Consider the following 23,825-nt stretch of genomic DNA (forward strand, 5'->3'; position numbering starts at 1 on the left):
AATGTCATTATTTCTTTTGATATTTGATACATGCTAAATAGGGATGTTCAGTGGTGTGTGGACCAGCGGCCAATATCTACACACGCAGTTAGCTTTTAAATGGACCCTTTAGCCAAACAAACCACATACACTGAACAATATTGTCAGCCTGCTTGAGAGAGACCCAGGACTGGATGGCAGGCAGGGGGTTCAGGTCAGGATTGAGGAGCTTGTATGCACTGTTCTGTGGCTATTGCCATTGTTCCTCATCTTCTACGAGTCCTTCATTTACTTTCACATACATTTTCTCTTCCTCAAGCTGAATTCAGAGTTTACAAAAATCCAAATCAAACTGTGACCTGTGGCTAATTGATTACCAAGAGAGGAAACTACATCTGAAATCCAGATTCACATGACGTCGATTATCAATGCTGAAAACACTGAAGAACAACCAGGGCAGGGAGATTGATTGTGCACCCCCTCTCACCCCAACAGTCACATGGTTCAGTGATTCAGTGCAGTCGTCTATTTATTTCACCACCTATCTCCTATGGCTCATCATTGTAACTCTGTTACAGATTGTGTTAGATTTCTATTCCTAGAAGGAATCGTAGAGGGCTAAGTTAAAAGGCGATGCCTGGGGAATCCACACTGGATTGCAGTAGATCCAGCCCCTGCTCCATGCTGCCTGTGACTGGCTTTGTGCAGTTATCTGTATAGAGGAAGGAAAGCACACAACATCAGCTAGTGTGAGCCGTGAGTAGCTATGAAATCTAGAAGAGACAAGCTGAAAATCCCTTCTCTAACCCTGGAGTAAGTATTTTAATATTACATTTCCTTGTTAATATTGATGTCTGACATTTCTGCATTCACATGTAAAATAAATAATGCAGAGAGGAGATGTGTAGAGCTTCAGTAGGTGCAAAAATGAGCAAGGGGCATGTTGCATTTTGTATTATTCATGTCTGTTTATGATTCGCAAGAGTTGAGAATAGGCTGTGAATAGAATCTTTATATTTATCTTTATACAGTATCTTTATGTTAAAAAAATGCATATGGTGTACAGTCTATCTGTCTAATAATGATGAAAAATAATGTTATTTTTGTATGATTCATGAAACAGTGGGAGGAATATCATTATGAAATATGGGGAATGTATTATAATATTATTCAATGTTGTTGTTTTTTGTGAGTTAAGTTTGAGGTAGTATATAATTATTAATAGTTTAATAGCAAAGTAGACTTGCTATGATGCTTGTTTTATGCTGGAGAAATAACTAATTTGTAGAGTACAGTATATCTCTATCTACCTAGCTATCTATCTATCTCTATATATATGTTCACACAAAATGTGTGTCATGGGGTATCGACACTTCTCTGGTTTGTTGAAGGAGCTCGGCTTTGCCTCGTGTCTCCCAGTGCACCCCAGGGTAGCGATATCCCACAGCGAAACACACCCTGTTGTGCTATATTTCTTAATTGTTACCTGATTTGGAATATGGGATGAGGAAGGCTGTTCAGGGATGGCACTGAGGATCCTCCAGACACTCTCAAGTTAGATCATCTCAGTATGGGAAGAACAGAACAGAAACTCAGAAGGATTGCAAAATAGTTTAGTTGTTTTTGTAAGCATATACTGTTTTTTTTTTACAATACTTTTACTAGACAAATGTCTGTTTAAAAGCAGCTAAAGTATAGGAATTGGTTATACCAGGGAAAAACTGCAGCTAGGCAATTCCACTGAGTCTACAAGCTGACTGCTTTTATCATGCTACAGAGATAAGCAAGCAGCCACTATTGCTTCTACAATAGCAACCACCTGCTCTGTGTGCCTTACACTGATATTAAGATATTTACAGTAAGTGTAATTCTACACAAGCTATAATATCTATTGAACTGTTACAGTTCCTCTATTGAAGATGGATTTCACACAAATGCAAACTGGTGTGTCATGGTTTTTCATACCGTAGCTTGTTTATGCAATGAAGGTTTCCATTTTCTATGATTAAGATATCAGTAAAAACACTGTGGCTCCCCGAACTCATTTGAAGGTTCTCTACGCTTACAGGGCAGTACAGAGTCTGCAGCACGGAGCTCCTCCCTTCTGACAGGTGGGCTGGGTGTAGAAAAGAGCATTCTTCAGACCTGGGGTTTTGTCAAGTCTTTATGAAATTCAGCTATTAAAATAGATCCCATTTTTCTTCTATCTTAAAATATTGTGTGGCTATCAGTGTTTCGTAAGCAGTGTTTCTCTTAATGACGCGCAGGATGCTCAGCCATAGAATGCATTTGTCTTGCAAAATGTGCTCATTACTTTTTTGTAATAAAAATAACTCCTGGACATTTAACCACATGTGTGATTTTAAATATTTCACACAAAAACCACATAGGTAAGCTAGATGACAGCCAGTCAGAAAAAAAGACAGATATCTCAATATGACAAACATGTAAATCTTCAAAGGAAAATTTCAAATCTCTGACAAAGAAATAGAAAAATAAAAAAAACTGGGAGGCAAAATCTTTTTTATCAGGCTTACTACTAGTTGCTGGTAAAGGTAATGACATTTACAGCAGACTAAGATCTGCAAGTAGATTGTCAGAATATATTAAACGTCATTTACCTAATAATTGAAACTATAGGTGGAGGGGGGCGGGAGAACAAATACAGCTGAGACCGACTTGCTTAAAAATAGAAGTCACACAACCAAATGGCACCCATTCTATACCTGTATGCAGATCTTTACTGCACTATTTGTCACACAAATACCAATATTAAACAAAGTAATGAATATTATTCTTCATTTGAATTGTTGACACTAATGTTAAATATGAATTACCTGCTCTTACTGTAATCATATACCGTCTGCCTCAATTTAATTAATCTTTTCTGAGAGAATTTGCCAATTTCCTGTCATGGCTTTCTGCTAAACACAGTAGGGTCCTTCTAGTTGGAGAGTTTAGTGTACATGTTGATGTTGAATCTGATCCTAAATCTTTGGAATGTCTAAGGCTTTTAGATTCTCTTGATTACACTCAGCATGTTACAAGCCCTACGCACGATCGTGGCCATACATTACAGTTAGTCATTTCTCATGGCTTAGATGTTCAAAAATTGTCAACATTAGATCCTACTATATCTGCTCATTTTGCTATTGTTTTTGAGATTAAGTTGCCTTTACAGACTAAGAGTGCAGTGCGTTACATTAAAAGTCACAAAATGAATTCATCAACTGCCTCCAGGCTCTCTCATATACGGGGGCTATCAGCACTCGCTGCTGCTGCATCTCTTTCACTTGATAGGTTAGTTGATAGTTAGAATGTTCTTCTGAAGTTTCTGACATGCTTTAAGGTCGGCTGATTCTGGTCTTCTGTCCCTCCCAGAGATTAAGACAAAAAGGAAAGGAGAAAGAGCTTTCAGTTACAATGCTAACAGGAAAGGAGGAAGAGCTTTCAGTTACAATGCTAACAGGAAAGGAGGAAGAGCTTTCAGTTACAATGCTAACAGGAAAGGAGAAAGAGGATTCGGTTACAATGCTAACAGGAAAGGAGGAAGAGCTTTCAGTTACAATGCTAACAGGAAAGGAGGAAGAGTTTTCAGTTACAATGCTAACAGGAAAGGAGGAAGAGCTTTCAGTTACAATGCTAGCAGGAAAGGAGGAAGAGCTTTCAGTTACAATGCTAACAGGAAAGGAGGAAGAGCTTTCAGTTACAATGCTAACAGGAAAGGAGGAAGAGCTTTCAGTTACAATGCTAACAGGAAAGGAGGAAGAGCTTTCAGTTACAATGCTAACAGGAAAGGAGGAAGAGCTTTCAGTTACAATGCTAACAGGAAAGGAGAGAGCTTTCAGTTACAATGCTAACAGGAAAGGAGAAAGAGGATTCGGTTACAATGCTAACAGGAAAGGAGGAAGAGCTTTCAGTTACAATGCTAACAGGAAAGGAGAAAGAGGATTCGGTTACAATGCTAACAGGAAAGGAGGAAGAGCTTTCAGTTACAATGCTAACAGGAAAGGAGGAAGAGCTTTCAGTTACAATGCTAACAGGAAAGGAGGAAGAGCTTTCAGTTACAATGCTAACAGGAAAGGAGGAAGAGCTTTCAGTTACAATGCTAACAGGAAAGGAGGAAGAGCTTTCAGTTACAATGCTAACAGGAAAGGAGAAAGAGGATTCGGTTACAATGCTAACAGATCATGGAATAAACTACCATCTGATATTAGAGGTACAGAGTGATTTTAGTATTTTTAAATCAAGATTTAAACTCACTTTTTTGGACTTATTTTATACAAAATGTTAACAAAGTGTTTTATTTAATTTAAATTTCTCTAATAATATTGATGCTTTTTTGGGGTTTTGATTTATTTTACTAGAACTTTTTCATGTTCATGTTTTTTATTGTTTTATCATTTTATTGCAATTTGTTTTGACTTGTAAAGCCTGTTGAGATACTGTTATATGAAAGGCGCTATATAAATAAACTTACATACTACTTTAGGGTAAAGGAAGTTTACATTTTCTCTGCCTTTTTCACAAGAAATATGCACTTGGAGAAAATGTATTGAACTATTTTGCTACAATTAATAGGTTAACAAAAATCTATACCTTTAACAAACATATTTGAATATATATTTTTATATGAATAACAAGAATACCATGCTGGCTATAAGCATTGCAGACAGTGCTGTACCATGTCACCTGTCACTGAAATGCATCTTCTATTGAAGTGACAATGCCAGCTGTAGCTACATTCATTAAAACATCCTACGGGAGCTCTTTAATGAGTTTTCATTAGCAGTCCGTTTTTATAGTGCAATATATAATTGCACCCCAGCTATTCAGACAGTTAGTATATCATGGTGTGACAGGCTGGCGTTGCAGTGATGTCAGGCCAGATGCAGGAAGAATAACACTCACTCACAGCAAAAAATAAAAGGTTTTTAACTAAAACAAATCACGAATGCAAAAAATAACAAAACCTAAGGTCAGGCTGGGCAACTGCCTTCACTGTCCCTGAGTTTGTTTTTTAGTTTCGTTTTTTTACTCGCCTCTCGCTCTCCCATACTCTGCTCTGTACACACCCACCCTGAGCATGGAGAGCTGCACCTTTTTATACCTTGGCCGAGGGGTTTAACTAGTTAGGTCACCATCTGCATGAATTTATTAATTAATGGATAGGGCTTCCCATCCACACTACAAAACAAAAACATTTCTCTACGCTGTCAAAACAATAACAAAATACATGGTGCTTTGCCGTCATATTTACAAATAACAATAAATAAATCATAATAAACAAAACACGGCTTTCACCATCATTTATATAACACTAGATAAATCATAATACACAAAATGTTTGATTTGACTGTATGGGGTCGGGGGCGGGGGGGGGGGGGGGGGGGACCCAGTTCTAAAATAATTAAAAAAAATTTTTTTATTTGACATGTGCCCCCTCGCCCTGTCATTCCCCCCCCCCCCCCCCCCCCCCCCCCCCCCCCCTTGTGCAACGTGCAAAGTACTTCATGTCGCAAAAGTGCGGCTGCGGGAGCAGCTCCCATTTGCAGGGCTGTGGCCACCGTATTTCCTGCTGCCTGGCAGGATTTGGAGCGACCCCAGGTGATACAGAGCAGGCAGTGACCCCAGGCGAAGCAGAGCCCTCAGCGATCCCAGGCGAAGCAGAGCCCTCAGCGACCCCAAGCGAAGCAGGCCCGGCAGCAACCCTAGGGGATGCAGAAGAGACAAAAACAGCCCCAGGCGATACGGGACCCTTAGCAACCCCAGGCAAAGCGGAACCCTCAGCAACCCCAGGCGATACGGGACCCTCAGCAGCCCCAGGCAATACGGGACCCTCTGCAACCCCAGGCGATACGGGACCCTCAGCAGCCCCAGGCGATACGGGACCCTCAGCAACTCCAGGCAAAGCGGAACCCTCAGCAGCCCCAGGCGAAGCGGAACCCTTAGCAACTCCAGGAGATACGGGACCCTCAGCAAAAAGGAAAAGGAGACAGGCAGGCCCAGGCTATGTGGAGCAGCAGGCAACCCCGGGTGATGCGGAGCAGCAGGCAACCCCAGGCGATGTGGAGCAGGAGCTAACCCCAGGCGATGTGGAGCAGGAGCTAACCCCAGGCGATGTGGAGCAGGAGCTAACCCCAGGCGATGTGGAGCAGGAGCTAACCCCAGGCGATGTGGAGCAGGAGCTAACCCCAGGCGATGCGGAGCAGGAGCTAACCCCAAGCGATGTGGAGCAGCAGCTAACCCCAGGCGATCCAGGCATGGCATCCCTGAGCAGAGTGGGCGTGGCATCCCTGAGTGGAGTGAGGCCTGTATTTTACTCAAGAAAGCCCCCCTTGAATCCCATTTGAAGTATGCAAAAAAACAGGAGATTCTGTAGCCATGTGGCAAAAAGTTTTGTGGTCTGACGAAACTAAAATGCAACTTTTTGGCCTAAATGCAAAGTATTATGTTTGGCGCAAACCCAACACAGCGCATCACCCAAAGAACACCATCTCTGCTGTGCATGGCGGTGGCAGCATCATGTTATGGGGATGTTTCTCATCGGCAGGGATTGGACACATGTTAGGATAGAAGGGAAAATGAATGGAGCAAAGTACTGAAAAGTCCTTGAGGAAAACCTGCTGCCCTCTGCAAGAAAGCTGAAACTGGGACAGAAGTTCACCTTTCAGCATGACAACGATCCAAAGCACACAGCCAAATTTACACTGGAGTGGCTAAGGAAAAAAAAGGTAAATGTCCTTGAGTGGCCCAGTCAGAGGCCCGATCTAAATCCAATCGAAAATGTGTAGCATTAGTTCAAGATTGTTGTCCTTGAACGTTCCCCCAAGGAACTTGACAGCGCTTGAACAGTTTTGTAAAGAAGAATGGTCAAATATTGCCAAATCTAGGTATGTAAAGTTGGTAGAGACCTTTCCCCTTAATAGTGTGGAGTATGGTGTGTAGATAAGTGGAAAAAAATCCTCATTTAAATGCATGAAGCTCTGAGGCACTGACACAACAAAATGTGAAAAAAGTTCAAGGGGGTGTAGACTTTCTACAGAAACTGTATACAAATAATAAATAAATCATAATTAACAAAACACAGCTTTTGACGTCATTTATATAAACACTAAATAAATCATAATACACAAATACAAAATAAACTGCACAGGGTGGAGGGGGAAACCCTGTTCTAAAAATAAATAAATAAATAAACTGTACAGGGTGGATAATGTTGATAGTAGTGCATATTTTAGCCATGGTATTGGTTTTTATATTGCCATTTCCATTTTCTGTAATGTGAAATAAGTCAGTCATTATCTCCAATGGTATATTCCATAATGCAATTTCTTATCTTACTTTGGCAAATTTTGACTAAAGCCCTGCACCCCGTTATAATATGTTTGAGTAATCGCATTGCTGAAGGCATTAACTCAAGCGTTTGATGAGCTACATGCTCACACAGCAATCCTGTGAGGCACTGTCATATCAAACACGCTTACTCTATAATCTTCTTCTCTGCTCCTGTGCAGTGGATTCCAGCTCCCCACGCACACATTTGCCGTTTTGTTTTCATTTGCCCCAGAGACGTGCTTTGAAAGCAGAAGCAACCTGCAGATCTGTGACTTTGTTGTTTTAGCAGAATTATTTTACAAGAGCAGTCTGATGTATCACCAAGCAACGCGGGCTTTGCAGCTGGCAGCCACAGGGCAAGCCTGAAGGGAGGTTGAGGGAGACCCTTGGGTCTGCATGTTTTAACAGCCATTCATGACCCTGTGGTTTGCCTAGGACCCTATACTGTTGATACAGTGGAGGCGACTGAACCCATTATTATTACACTTCACGTGCAGAGAACTGCATATCCAGTTGTGTCGAAATTGTCATCCATTTGCAGAGCAGACAGATCAAACTTCATTGGCTGATTTCACAGACCGTGATCAACACTAATATTTCACTGCCTAATGTTCTTTTGGGTAAGGTGGTGCAAGACTAGTGGAAATCGGGGTCTGTGTAACCAGCTGTATATTAGCTATCTGAGAGCAGTGGGTTTGTTACGGTATCCTTTTAAATGAATGATAGTGTAACAAAACAACTAAATGCATGTAAGAAAAATATTCTGATATAGCATAAAGACCTAAGCATTGTTGAAATAGCATAATCCATTAAAAAAACAAAACAAAAAAAAACATTTGAAATAAGTATTTGTAAATGGATGTGGTTATCATTATCCAGCTTCCTTCTCTGGCGTTTACCAAGTTGCTAGGCAACCAAGCCAGTCTCTACCCTAGCAACTGTCTCAGCCAGTGCTTTTTTTAATTTTTTTTTTTTAACCTAACTAGAGTTTATTTGCCAGCAGGTATCAGCACTGCTATTTGCTGGCTGATGAACTGTGTATAATTAAGCAGACAATGCGATATTATATCACAAGTGATTTGTTTTGTCCCTGATTTGAATAAAAATTGAGTTATGTGTTGCTTTCACTCCAAGACTTCAACCAAATAAAATGTGTAAATGAGTAAAAGGTCTTTTAAGAGGGTGTTCGATACCCCTTGTAAAAACACCTGTTTCCTTTGTTATGCATTGTGAAAAGTCATTGTAGTGGTAGTGAAAATGTGCTCTCTTATCGATTGTGTAAGTGAATTGACCGATGTGATGTGTCTTGCTTTGCAGTTTGTCTCCTACTTGTCAGAGCCCAACACTCCTGAGCCCTTGCAGTCCATGTAGTCCCTGCAGCCCTTTACTAACACTGCATCCCTGGAGGTAAGCTAGCCATCTCACACCTGCTTTACTAACACTGCATCCCTGCAGGTAAGCTAGCCATCTCACACCTGCTTTACTAACACTGCATCCCTGGAGGTAAGCTAGCCATCTCACACCTGCTTTACTAACACTGCATCCCTGCAGGTAAGCTAGCCATCTCACACCTGCTTTACTAACACTGTATCCCTGCATGTAAGCTAGCCATCTCACACCTGCTTTACTAACACTGCATGCCTGCAGGTAAACTAGCCATCTCACACCTGCTTTACTAACACTACCCCTGCAGGTAAGCTAGCCATCTCACACCTGCTTTACTAACACTGCATTACAGGGGTAGCAGTCTCATTCCTGCTTTACTCACACTGCTTCTGTGTGTAAATAGACATTTCTATCCCTGTTTTCAGTCCCTGTATTAAAAAGGTAATGTAAATGCTTGTGCCTGCCGTAGCTTCTAGAGCAGAGTGTATATGCCGCGCTGTAGCTCTCCAAGTATTAATTGAGATATCGAGTAGGCCGGTCAGAGAGTACGTTTCTATGAGCTTGTCTGTGTGCACCATGTCATGTTATTTAAGACTTTCTCCAGGTTGTGTGGGTTGCTGTGCCAGAGAAACAGTTCTAGAAATAAACAAGTTTGCAGATAGGAAGCAGGGTCAGCACAGTTATCTAAGGAAGGTATAATGTGTGTAGATAGCAATATAGAGCCTGTCTGGACACTTTATGGTACTCTACAGTGTGCTGGAAGTTGTCAGAGCTGTGTGGTAAAGCAGCCAGACTGGAACTTTTATAAAATAAACTTTTCTTATTTTTCCAAATAATCATTCAAAATAAACATTAGCATGGTGGCCAAACAAACACTTTCCATAAACAAACTCTGTTTTTAAGGTAAAGTTCATGCTGAGCAGCGCCTTCACTGGACTATACATTCTCTGAGTCCTACCAGAACTGACTCCTCTAACTCTGTCACAGGACTCCCCACCCAAAACAAACATCTCTTTCTTATTTTGAAATGGTGCGGTGTCTTCTCCAGGCGGTTAATTGACTGATTAATCAGCTGACCAGGAACTGCCTGCATAGCATTCTCATGCTGATCAATCAGACGGACAGGTTAATTGGTTACACTCTGGGGTACCTGCTGTACTAAGAGATATCTCTGAAAGGGTTACAGAGACATCTCAGTACAAACAGTTTGTATTGAATGGCTCTTTAATAAAAAATGCTGTACTGATATGTTTCTAACCACATTTTCTAGTTCTCACTCAGCTGTTTGTTTTATAGCCTGAGCTTTTCCTACTTGACAGACAGCAAGTGTGTGAGGGCTATTGTCAATAGTATGGAAACAGGGTTGCCTAGCAACAGTCATCCCTCCAGCAGTGCTGCTGGCCTTGAACACAGCCTTGTCATCCTTGTGTACTTTAGAAAGTGTTGTTGTGTCAATAAGCCTGCCAATCAGAACAAAGCACTGCCCTCTTACCAGGAAAGCTGTTCAAGCTAGTACCTTACAGGGCTATGTGGGACTTTATCACATTTAATTTTACTGTATATCTTTGTAATCTTTCTGGGTGTTTTGTGTTGCAATATTACCTGGGTTTTTTGATATTTTTATAAGTTAGGGCGCTCTTCAGTTCTAGTTGCCTACCACAGATATATGTAACCTAGTCTAGATCAGCCAAAGTGTTTAATAGAAATGATTTGTCACTTTGAATTGTGTTTTTGTTTTGTTGACAACACACTGCTATGCACAAGATGGTTCTGGTGTTAGTATAAACACTTAAAGATCCAGCTTACTTAAAAACAGTCAAGCAACTAGAACTGAAGAGCAGCTACTGAACTGCAAGCACATCTTCCATGTATAACCCTGATATATCATACCCAAGCTTATCTTACCTCTTCTAATCCTCTGCTGGTGATACAGTTGAATGGGGTGTTGTGTCAAAGTGGTTTGCAGTGCACAGGTGTAGAGGTGATGCAGTGCACAGCACTAACAAGACACAACACAGTTCACGATCCAACAGCTCTTTATGTAGCTGCGTTGCCTATGTGCAACATTCAGTGATAGTAACTGACAAAACACACCAATGCGTATTGCTCAGTTTAAACCAGTTCAGTCCCAAAATAACAGACACATAAACACTGAACAAACACAAAAACGATCACAAGTCCACAGTGAGTGCTCTAGGTTCAAGTGGTGTTATCGTGCACAGGGGTGAAGTGTAGTCCGGTATTGGTGCTGGCTTCATGCGACAGCTCCCAGATAGTTTAGCTGACAAACAATGACAAACAATACAATTATTAGACTGACAAAACAAACACAACACTCACTGTACATTTATATTCCTCCGGCTTTCCATAACAATAACAAAGGAGCAGATCGCTTCACCACATCCCCTGATATACCCTCAGCCATGCCCCCTTCGGTAGCTAGTGCAATCGTTTTTCCTCCAGTCCGCGATTGCCACATAGGATTGCCTACCTCATTAAGACGATGCTTCTGGTATTGTGACTCCGTCCCTTTCTGGATGGCTGACTTCCAACTTTCCCTGGGGCACACTGTTCCTGTTATACAGCATCCTCACAGATCGGGAGGGAGATTTATGACTTGGATTCACTTGCGCTCTGTCACACTTTACACTTTACACTTAGAACCACTTTTCCTATTGTGATTAAACTTGCTAAGGACCTTTAGCACAAGTTATTGAATATGTTATAATCTCAGGATAAATGGATTCTGTATGTTTGTATTTCACGCTTACAGTGGGCATATATACATATATATTCAATCCCTATTGAAATGAATGGTGTGATCCCCTCTACAATCCCTATTGAATGTTTACAATCAGAGCCTGTCTCTTCTGGAATCAGGCGTGATTTGTAAGACTTATCTGCCTAAAACTAATGGAGATCCAGCAGTGCAGTCCAGGTCCTGTGATTTTTGTTTACTTTATAATCGTGTATGATGCACATGTTTGCAGGTATGGTTCATCTACAGTAAAATCCTTGTTTACACAATGGAGACTGAAAATTAAAATTAATTCAGCCCTTGAATTCAAGGTATACCTGGACATGTCTATTGTGTGTACTGTAATAGAGTTTTTTCAAGTAGTTTGTGATTACAGTACAGTATTAGGTGTCTCAGTAGAGCTGTAATCCAGCACACTACAGTCCTGTACTATTATCCAGTACCAAGCGATGAGGGATTAGGGGTTGTAATATAGCACTGATTTTGAATTTTTAGTCGAGGCGGGGGAAGAATGCTTGTTAGCACTGAAAATCCAGAGATTATCACTGGCACCCCTTTACTTCTGTTGAAGATGTGGTTCTTTGCTTGTATTTTTATACTTAATTTGTCAGATATTTCAAAGACGTCTGTGCCAGAAAACTCATCAGGGAGCCGAGCTACAGATGCTTCCATCTAGTGACAGATCGAGAGAATTACATGTGAGACTTGAGACAGGCTTTGTGGCAGTGTTTGTCAATTGCCTGAAATCTCAGAAATTAAAACCAGCAGTCAAACCTGCTTAATACAACCGCTGTTAATGTCACATCTGCTTATTATCACCACATTGCAATGTCCCAGACAGAATAGAACAGGAGTCAATGAGGACACACTGCTGATAGTGTCACTTTCCAGTTAATTAGTCACACAACTGATTTCCATCTCATGTAAAGTAACTATTTGTGTTTCAGTCCCCATATCTTTGATGATGTTTGCAGTCATTCTGAGTGGTCACAATTGCAATCACTCTGTGTTTTCTTTACTGTCTGGTAAGTCTCTGTTTAGATGCTTGAGTTCAAGGCCTGCCATTTAAAAAAAAAAAAAAAAAAAAAACAAAGACCTAATGTTTTTTTTTAAAACAGCACCCTCTAGTGTCGACTGGTAAAGAGTCTCTTTTCGGTTCCAGTGTGCTTGATATTTAAACCTGACCTGCATGGAAATTAGAATATCAGGGATTCAGAACTGGTTGTTTCGAATCATTTTGAATTTCAATGCTGTACTGTGTAGTGAGAATCAGAGATTTACATATAGTACATTAAATTGGAGACCTATCTAACTACATTGCTTAAAGAAAGCATTTAAAACTAGAGTACACCAAAAATATTAAGCAAATCATAAATATTAGCCCTGTGTTAACTAGTAAAGTGAAAATTCTGGTGATTTTGTACAAAATGGAGTGACAGATACTCTGAGGCCTAAAAGGGTGAAGCAGTTTAATTAGTTTATTTTATTAATTGCTTTTTTCATAAAGAAAATTACAACCCATTTGCACAGAAAATAATTAGTGGCTGATTAAAACGACAGCCTCTTTGAATTTAGCACAGAGAGCAGGACCCTCAGAGGCTGTGCTCAATGTAGCTCGTACACAGGTCTCTAGAATAATCAAGAACTGCTATTCCAATACTGCCTGACATTTTAAATTGACGGCACAGGTTCAACTTTTTTATTCTGGCTTCTTCTCATAAATAATTCAGTGCTTACAGATTGTCACGAAACTTGATGATTTGTATTCTGTATTGTTTTGTACATATTGCCACAGTCATCAACTTCATCTTACTGTTCATGTTACTGACATGTTTGCACGGTCTTTGGTTTTCCTTGAATTGAACAATAGCAATCACACAGTATGACAAGTATTCAAAAATCTATGAATACACATGTTAAGTATATCATACAGAAATGTGATGTTATTATATTAATAAATTGTACTGTAGCTATATAGGGGTAGATGTACTAACGTGTTGCGGCTGTCACAATAGTCGCAAATCATTTACAAACTTGTCAAAAGTCTAGGGTGAAATATACTAAACAAACGCAATGCTGTTAGCGACTTTGTAGGGAACGTTTTGCGGCAGCAGTTTTTCTTTATGGTTCAGCCTTAGATGAATACGTAATTATTGGCCTTCCTGCAAAAACGGGGTGGAGTGCAAATGAGGGTTCTCAAATATTATAATGAGATGTACTAAAGCTGCCAGCAATTGCATCAATTTGTTAAAAACTTCCGAAAGCACATTTTCAATCGCAATAGGTGTTGCTGGCATTTCCCAGTCTGCTTTTTCTCGTGCATTGCAAAACATTTTTGAGGCAAACACCCAAGTACCTATTTTTCCCTAAAAGCAGGGTGTACTTACAAACCTTGAAAACAAATTTCTGTGACATTTCTGGTTTCCCCAACGTGAACAATAGACTGCACACATGTGCTGCTAACCCCTCCAGCTCATTCTGAGCATCTGTAGGACCATGATCTATTTTGTGTTAATTGTCTAGGCTACTAAGTAGGGCAAGTTAGTAATAATAATTAAAACAATAAAAGCTAAAAAATCATTTTGTGTCAATTTCAAAATAATCTAATGTACAATAACCAATGTGTACAACGTAACAGCATGATTTATTTTGTGTTACCCAGTTAGCGGAGGGGTCAGCTGTAATATGCTTTAGTGGCAGCACTGCTCTTAGGTGAGCAAATAGGGTTCAGTTCCCTGCTTGTACAGACAAATATTGTGTAAGTTCGCATAGAGTAGAAAAACATCTTGATTATAATATTTTATTCTAAATAAATGCAATAACCTAACATGACATTGTTCACTTTTGAAAGTTGTACACTCTTATAGGAATTGTTTGATGTGCAAATGCATGAACGACAAAAACAAAAAATTATTGGGAACTTTTATTATTTTTTATGATTATTGGGAATGTTGTAGCGTGACTGCTTAATGTTTGAGTGGTATTGTGTTGCATGTTAGTGCAAAGATTGGTCCTCATGCTGGGTCAAATCCAGTAGGGGTGTGGGTGTAGGTATATATATATATGCATATATATACACACACAGTGGCTTTCAAAAGTATTCACCCCCTTTGGAATTTTCCACAGTTTATTATATTACAACATGGAATCAAAATGGATTTAATGAGGAGTTTTTGCCACTGATCAACACAAAAAAGTCCATAATGTCAAAGTGAAATAAAATCTACAAATTGTTCTAAGTTAATTACAAATACAAAACAGAAAATAATTGATTGCAAAAGTATTTACCCCTTGAGTCAATATTTGTTAGAGGCACCTTTGGCAGCAATTACAGCACATCTGGACACTACAATTTTTGCCCATTCTTCTTTATAAAATTGCTCAAGCTCCGTCAAGTTAGATGGGGACCTTTGGTGAACAGCAATTTTCAATTCTTTCCACATATTCTCAGTTGGATTGAGGTCCAGGCTTTGACTGGGCCACTCCAGGACATTGACCTTTTTGTTTTTAAGCCACTCCAGTGTGGCTTTGGCTGTATGTTTGGGGCCATTGTCCTGCTGGAAGATGAATCTTCTCCCAAGTCCTAGGTCTCTTGCAGACTTCAGCAGGTTTTCCTCCAGGATTTCTCTGTACTTTGCTGCATCCATTTTCCTATCTTCACGAGCTTTCCAGGCCCTGACGCAGAGAAGCATTCCCATAGCATGATGCTGCCACCACCATGCTTCACAGTAGGGGTGGTGTTCTTAGGATGATGTGCGGTTAGGCTTGCGCCAAACATAACGCTTAGGTTTGAGGCCAAAAATCTCTATTTTGGTCTCATCAGACCACAGCATCTTCTTCATCTAGGTCTCAGAGTCTCCCACATGCCTTCTGGCAAACTCTAGCCGAGATTTGATGTGAGTTTTTTTCAAGAATGGCTTTCTTTTTGCCACTCTCCCATAAATTCCAGTTTTGTGAAGCACCAGGGCTATTGTTGTTGTATGCACAGTGTCTCCCAGCTCAGATGAGGAAAACTGTAACTCCTTTAGAGTTGCCATAGGCCTGGAGGTAGCCTCCCTGACTAGTGCCCTTCTCACCCGGATACTCAGTTTTTGAGGACTGCCTGTTCTAGACAGATTCACAGTTGTGCCATATTCTCTCCATTTCTTAATAATGGACTTTACTGTGCTCCGGGGGACATTCAATACCTTGGAAATGTTCTTATAGCCTACCCCTGATTGGTGCTTTTGAAGAAGCTTATTCCAGATTTGCTTTGAATGTTCCTTCGTCTTCATGATGTAGTTTTTGTTAGGAAATGTACTAACCAACTGTGGGACCTCCCAGCCTCAGGTGTATTTATCTTGAAATCATGTGAAACACCTTAATTGCACACAGGTGGAGTCCATTCACATAATTATGTGACTTCTAAAGACAATTGGTTGCACCAGAGCTTATTTAGGTGTGCCTTAGCAAAGGGGGTGAATACTTACGCGATCAATTATTTTCTGTTTTCTGTTTGTAATTAATTTATAACAATTTGTAGATTTTATTTTTCACTTTGACATTATGGACTTTCTTGTGCTGATCAGTGGCAAAAACTCCTAATTAAATCCATTTTGATTCCATGTTGTGTACAACATTTATATATATATATGCATTGTGTGTATATATATATATATATATATATATATATATATATATATATATATATATATATATACACACATATACACACACACACACACACACACACACACACACAGCTCTGGAAAAAATTAAGAGACCACTGCAAAATTATCAGTTTCTCTGGTTTTACTATTTATAGGTATGTGTTTGGGTAAAATGAACATTTTTGTTTTATTCTATAAACTACTGACAACATTTCTCCCAAATTCCAAATAAAAGTATTGTCATTTAGAGCATTTATTTGCAGAAAATGACAACTGGTCAAAAATAACAAAAAAGATGCAGTGTTGTCAGACCTCGAATAATGCAAAGAAAATAAGTTCAGATTCATTTTTAAACAACACAATACTAATGTTTTAACTTAGGAAGAGTTCAGAAATCAATATTTGGTGGAATAACCCTGATTTTCAAGCACAGCTTTCATGCGTCTTGGCATGCTCTCCACCAGTCTTTCACATTGATGTTGGGTGACTTTATGCCACTCCTGGCGCAAAAATTCAAGCAGCTCAGCTTTGTTTGATGGCTTGTGACCATCCATCTTCCTCTTGCTCACATTCCAGAGGCTTTCAATGGGGTTCAGGTCTGGAGATTTTGACCAGTTGTCATTTTCTGCAAATAAATGCTCTAAATGACAATACTTTTATTTGGAATTTGGGTGAAATGTTGTCAGTAGTTTATAGAATAAAACAAAAATGTTCATTTTACCCAAACACATACCGATAAATAGTAAAACCAGAGAAACTGATAATTTTGCAGTGGTCTCTTAATTTTTTCCGGAGCTGTATATATAGTATATTCATTGTATCTTTTTTAATTACTACCTAACTCAAAAGAGTTCAGGATGCCTTGTCATTGCGTGAACCAAGATTTCAGAATTGGTTCAGAGATAGATAGCACGAACTCGCCCTTGATTGGCCCACTGATTAGTTTAAGCACTTTTTTTTTTTTTAAACATAATTAACATAAGAAATATAATAATAATGAGTGTAAATGTGTAATATTCACATTTAAAGTTTTCTAAATTATTATTTTTGTATTTTATTATCATTATTATTACTAGTATGTTATTATTCAAACATTCACCGCGCCCCCCTGGAGGGTTTCACGCGCACCCCAAGGGGGGGCGTGCCCCATTGGTTGAGAACCGATGCTTTAGGCAATTCAAACGATTCGGTGTTTGACTGGAGCTTCAGGTGATTCCAATGGGAAATACATGAATTCTGCATTTCTCAATTTATTATGGTGACGTTGTTACACTGAAATATGCCTACAAACAGATATATAGTGATTGTTTAAATAACTCATTCTCTCTATAAATGAGAACATCAATAATTGCTTAATAATGTGTATAAAATATATTAAGGGTCATTGTCTTCTCTGTAAACTAATAGTGTAGTTGTCCTTATGTTAATTTAGTATTGATTGCATTACATTTTACTAATGCCTTAACATTTTAAGACATTGTATTGAGCAAATATACCACGGAACGAAAGAGCATGAAGCGATGTGATTCAGATCAGCTATACCACGGCACGAAAGAGCATGAAGCGCTGTGATTCAGATTAGATATACCACGGAACAAAAGAGCATGAAGCGCTGTGATTCAGATCAGATATACCACGGCACGAAAGAGCATGAAGCGCTGTGATTCAGATCAGATATACCACGGAACAAAAGAGCATGAAGCGCTGTGATTCAGATCAGATATACCACGGCACGAAAGAGCATGAAGCGCTGTGATTCAGATCAGATATACCACGGCACGAAAGAGCATGAAGCGCTGTGATTCAGATCAGATATACCACGGAACGAAAGAGCATGAAGCGCTGTGATTCAGATCAGATATACCACGGCACGAAAGAGCATGAAGCGCTGTGATTCAGATCAGATATACCACGGCACGAAAGAGCATGAAGCGCTGTGATTCAGATCAGATATACCACGGAACAAAAGAGCATGAAGCGCTGTGATTCAGATCAGATATATAATGGCATGAAAGAGCATGAAGCGCTGTGATTCAGATCAGATATACCACGGCATGAAAGAGCATGAAGCGCTGTGATTCAGATCAGATATACCACGGCACGAAAGAGCATGAAGCGCTGTGATTCAGATCAGATATACCACGGAACAAAAGAGCATGAAGCGCTGTGATTCAGATCAGATATATAATGGCATGAAAGAGCATGAAGCGCTGTGATTCAGAGAAGATATACCACGGAACAAAAGAGCATGAAGCGCTGTGATTCAGATCAGATATACCACGGAACAAAAGAGCATGAAGCGCTGTGATTCAGAGAAGATATACCACGGAACAAAAGAGCATGAAGCGCTGTGATTCAGATCAGATATACCACGGCACGAAAGAGCATGAAGCGCTGTGATTCAGATCAGATATACCATAGCACGAAATAGCATGAAGCACTGTGATTCAGATCAGATATACCACGGCATGAAAGAGCATGAAGCGCTGTGATTCAGATCAGATATACCACGGCATGAAAGAGCATGAAGCGCTGTGATTCAGATCAGATATATAATGGCATGAAAGAACATGAAGCGCTGTGATTCAGATCAGATATACCACGGAACAAAAGAGCATGAAGCGCTGTGATTCAGATCAGATATACCACGGAACAAAAGAGCATGAAGCGCTGTGATTCAGATCAGATATACCATGGCATGAAAGAGCATGAAGAGCTGTGATTCAGATCAGATATACCACGGAACAAAAGAGCATGAAGCGCTGTGATTCAGATTAGCTATACCATGGCATGAAAGAGCATGAAGCGCTGTGATTCAGAGAAGATATACCACGGAACAAAAGAGCATGAAGCACTGTGATTCAGATCAGATATACCACGGCACGAAAGAACATGAAGCGCTGTGATTCAGATCAGATATACCACGGCACGAAAGAGCATGAAGCGCTGTGATTCAGATCAGATATACCACGGAACAAAAGAGCATGAAGCGCTGTGATTCAGATCAGATATACCACGGCACGAAAGAGCATGAAGCGCTGTGATTCAGATCAGATATACCACGGAACAAAAGAGCATGAAGCGCTGTGATTCAGATTAGCTATACCACTGAACAAAGAGCATGAAGCGCTGTGATTCAGATCAGATATACCACGGAACAAAAGAGCATGAAGCACTGTGATTCAGATCAGATATACCATGGCATGAAAGAGCATGAAGAGCTGTGATTCAGATCAGATATACCATGGCATGAAAGAGCATGAAGCACTGTGATTCAGATCAGATATACCACGGAACAAAAGAGCATGAAGCACTGTGATTCAGATCAGTGAACCTTTCTGGTGAAGCAATGGTTCAAAGGATTCACTTTTCCCATCATCATTCTGAGATTCTGATCTTGAGCTCTGAAAATTATGGTTTCCTGTAAAGGTAACGCTTATTGTGGTGCAAGGAAGTACGGTTGATGAGAGTAACGCTATTTGTGGGTCCCCACTGGACAAAAAGGAACATACATTTTTCTGAGAATTAGCTATACTGAAGGATAGCCTATATATTTGGTAAAAGTAAAACGTGGATACATTTTGAAATAAATGAATACATAAATCAATATAGACATTTCTTTATCATGATATTTGTGTATTTATTTATTTTTCACTGCCATTTAATATTGTATGAAATGAAAATAAACACTCAACAGTTCTTGTTTGGTTGTATATTTATTAGTGAAGATTTTTGTACATAAATTTCGTCATGCGTTGATATATTTTTACTTTCAAATTAAAAATATATATATTGTAACGACCCGGACAATTGCTTTGTTGCAGGACTTGTTATCTGTTCGGTTTGTCGCTTCTGTCTTTTGTAGGTTACATGTATTGTAAGGGGAACAGGTCACTCCGTTACTCAGCATGGGAAATGACGGGAGGTTATATAATAAGAGGGTGCTCGAGCCTGGGGACTGGACACAGTCCAGCGCTGAACTTGAATGCGAAACTGGGTGCGATTGAGCGAGCGTGTGAGCTGTGACCGCAGAAAACAGCAGTGAATGCCAAGATTAAAACGTAGGGTTATTTTGGTGCTGTGAATTCCGGACCCTGACAGGAATTCTCTGTAGTTTCAAACCACCATCGGTGGTTTTACAGCTGTGCCTATTTGCTTTGTGCTGGGCAAGGACGTTTTCCACAATGGTTTATTGAAACAGTTGGCGTTTTTTTTAAACTTTTTTTTCATATCGGGTTATAATGTAACTACATATCAGGGATGGTATATCTGTTGGTATATCGGAGTGTTGTAAAATATAGATCAGAATGAACACCATGCACAGCATATGGAATTACTTCCTATTACTAAAACCCAAGTAGTTTCATGAAATATAGCCTTGCAGTACACTACACTAGTAGTCAATCTTTCACCCTTCTACTTTTAACATTCTTTTTAATACACGTTAAAAACGCAAACGTCACAGTTACACTTCATTTCTTAACAGTGTTCGACATTTTAAGTTGTTAAACAAAAACTAGCAAGTCAGTAAGCAACAATCTGGCATTGCACCGTGATTACCCGTCTCCACCCCTGCCCGGCTCTCTTCAGAAGGATCACTGACGCGTTTCCTGCAGGTACAGTACGAAGTTTGTGTGCGCGCCGCTGCTGGTGTTGTGAGGATGTTGCTGTTTGTGTGTTAGCGTGGAGCTGGGGCGGTTATGTTCCTGCTTTACTTATTTCAGATTTTTTTGGTCTAGCGCTGCGAGGGGACACCTTAGAAACATGGCTGGTGTGCCTGTGAACAAATTCCAAATGCTTTTTATCATTTGACCAAGAGAGACGGAAGAGCACACAAAGGCAGTTGCTCGGTAGTGATGGAGTCTGCCATGTACGTCATGGGCTGCGTACGAGTTGATCTTGTCCGGGACACAGAACGCTTTGTTTTGCCGTAGATTCAGAAGAGATTTTGGGGATTTTTTTATTATTATTTTATTTTATCATCAGGCTTTTTCGCTGCTTTGTTTTAATCGATCGACCGGGACCATGTCGGACCCGAGCTACTGGACTGCTCTGCCGAGTTATAAGACTCACTATGTGACGGGCGCATTGCTGCAGCGCTCCAAAAGGTAATTCACATTTTCAGTTGGTTTTATTGTTTAAGTGCATCATGCGCCACGCCGTCGTTGCGGTAGAAATGCTGTACCTTTGTTTCGAAGGGGTGGACCTTTACGTGCAGTATGCATTTTCTAAAAATGCTATTCCTTCTTTTTTTTTTTTTTTTGCTTTTCTGTGGATAATATTTTGAAAATACAACACAGGCAGCTACTGTGTGCAGGTAAGGGTGTGGTTACGTCATGCATCTTTACCAACGCGCAAATGTTTATTTATTTTTTTCTTCCTAGCAACAAAAACAAACTTTTTTTTCATCTAAGAAATAGAACACACTTTATCAACTTTAAGTATCGGTATTGTTGCTAGTCTGTTTTGTTTATGCACACTGTAGCTATCCAACACAAACATGTATTCAGCGCGTGTGTACATTCGTTTTTATTGTTTTTTTGTCTTTATTTACAACAGCGACGACTGTGGATTGCGTTAGCTTGAACATCGGAGATAAAAACGGAAGTTCACAAAACCGTTTCACTTCCAACTCATTTGACACATACCCGTGGCTTTATGCAATGATATTTAAAAGTATTTTTAGTATCCACAAGCTGGATGAATATGGTTAGTCTTAAATACACACGCTTTTATAAATAGTTTTTACATAAGAGTGCTATTACTGTAAAAACCTACATTTGAAAATCTTTATAGATTTCAAAATATGTATGTGGCTATTCCACCCCCACCCTAAATTACAAAATGGATTTTCCACTCCTAACTTGGCCCTTATGGGTTAATGGAGACATTAACCAGTGTGTGCAGAACAGTTGAGACTGGAATTGGACAACATGAAGGAGCATCTTATAAGGCAGCTGTATTAAACCGGGATGATACTTGTGAAGGGACTTTCTTCTGGAAAGCTACACAGACACACTCTGACTATTAACTCACTGCTGCCTCTTGCAATGTGAACTCAAAACAGAGTCAAATTTCATAACAGACAAAGATTTCAAGGTATATTTACATGAGATTCCATCTGCACCGTGCAACCAGTCTCTCGTTCCAGTATCAAACTGGGACAGCAGCCAGTCCTGTCTAGTTTACAGCCCAGTTTGTAACCGAACAATACACATGTCACAGATCACCTACAAAGTGTCTCTTAAAATTGCTATTTATAAATTGATTCACTCCAACATTTCCCTGATGTTAAATTCACAGTCCTCATGTTCACCCTACATATTTTTCTCTGCAGTCTGAAATGTAAGATCTGCCTCGTGCATCCGTCACAATGAATGTTTGTTAGGAAGCTTCCAGCATCAGTGTGGAGAGATTGAGTTCTAGTAAAACATGGAATGGGGGAAACTGCTGTGCAATAGGAGTCTTAATGCATCCTTGCGTATGTATGTCACACTTACGTATTATCTAGGGAAGCAGTTATTTAAATTTTGTTTAAGCTTGGTATGGACCTTGTGTGGTTTGTAGACTAAAGCCAGCAGCTTTACATATTGGAAAGAGATGGTACAGTACATACTGATGAAATCAGAGCTCATTCAATTGGACTTGGCCATTGCAACATTTGAAGCTTGGTGTTTTATAATGGGAAATAATGCATCTAGCTTCTGTGAGATTGCATGTACTAGTCTGGTAGTTTTCCAAACTGCTTTAGTTGAGTGAATCGGATGTGGGGTTTCCAGGCAACTGGCATATACTTGGTGTCTTCCATGACCTAGTAATGTCAGCTTTCACTGTGTGGTTTCTCAGTGGGGATGTGCAGCCTGCAGAGAGAGAAGCAGATGAAGGGGCAGAGCTTTATAGAAGCTGTGACACTGTTTCACTGGATTGCACTTAAGCTGCATGTTATACAGATCTAGAGAACGGCTTCTCCAATTCTAGGGGGTGTGGGAGGAAGGGGGTAGGGGTGTATACCCCCCCGTCCCCCAGATACCTCCCCCGCCGGGAGGGTCTCCCCATACCCCCAGCCCACAGTGACCCACACACGTGGGGGAGGGGGGGGGTGGGAGGGGGGGGGGGGGGGGGTCTGTCCTTCTGTGGAAGACAGGAAGACAGGGTATCCAGTGTGATATCGACAGCTTAACTAGCTGTGCTGTGGAATTGATAAAACTTTTTTTTTTGTAATTAATTGCATCAGAATCTAGTATCTGTATGTCAAACTTGCATTTTTACACAAGCATACATTGAGTGCGGGTCAAACTGATAGCTCTAATTATTCTAATAATGTATTTAAAACTATGGTAGGCGAAGCATGTCACTGACCTTCTTGTAAATATGTAAATCATAGTAAAATATATTTTCCTATGTTTTTTTCTTCGTACTCGTAGTGCTGGGTGCAAAGTAGGTATGTACTTTGGTTGAACTTTGCAGCACGTACTATAATAATTAAATGTTAGCTTTTTTTTTTTTTAAGCTTTGCACATCTGTTGTTTCAGTGTGTTTAATGCATCCACTAGAGCAGGGCTGTCAAACGCAGCACCTGGAGGGTTGCATTGTCTTCTGCCTTTCGTTCCACCTGAGCTCTCAATTCCTTAATTGGACACATTTAACACTTCTCTCCAGGCCTCAAATGATTCATAGGTCGTGTACCTTGAATCAAGTGCTTTTTTTTTTTTTTT

At 40.0% G+C, this 23,825-nt stretch overlaps 1 protein-coding gene across 7 annotated transcripts in view; it reads left to right on the plus strand.

The window, feature by feature from the left end:
- The window catches only part of LOC121301233 (microtubule-associated serine/threonine-protein kinase 3-like), a 79,205-nt gene that overhangs the window by 11,345 nt on the left and 44,035 nt on the right, over positions 1 to 23,825 (plus strand). For 3 of the 7 annotated variants that reach the window (XM_041230380.1, XM_041230381.1, XM_041230382.1), the window contains exons 1-2: positions 702 to 792; positions 8,635 to 8,724. The exons of 1 other annotated variant lie outside the window; for it this stretch is intronic. In XM_041230380.1, coding sequence (XP_041086314.1) covers positions 746 to 792; positions 8,635 to 8,724 — 137 coding nt within the window. In that variant the 5' untranslated portion in view covers positions 702 to 745. Of the gene's footprint in view, positions 1 to 700; positions 793 to 8,634; positions 8,725 to 20,740; positions 21,219 to 23,825 lie in introns of those variants that run through there. 3 more of the 7 variants (XM_041230383.1, XM_041230385.1, XM_041230379.1) reach the window with 2 other exon arrangements.

This window comes from Polyodon spathula, chromosome 27 (assembly GCF_017654505.1).
Source record: "Polyodon spathula isolate WHYD16114869_AA chromosome 27, ASM1765450v1, whole genome shotgun sequence".
Classification (NCBI taxonomy): domain Eukaryota; kingdom Metazoa; phylum Chordata; class Actinopteri; order Acipenseriformes; family Polyodontidae; genus Polyodon; species Polyodon spathula.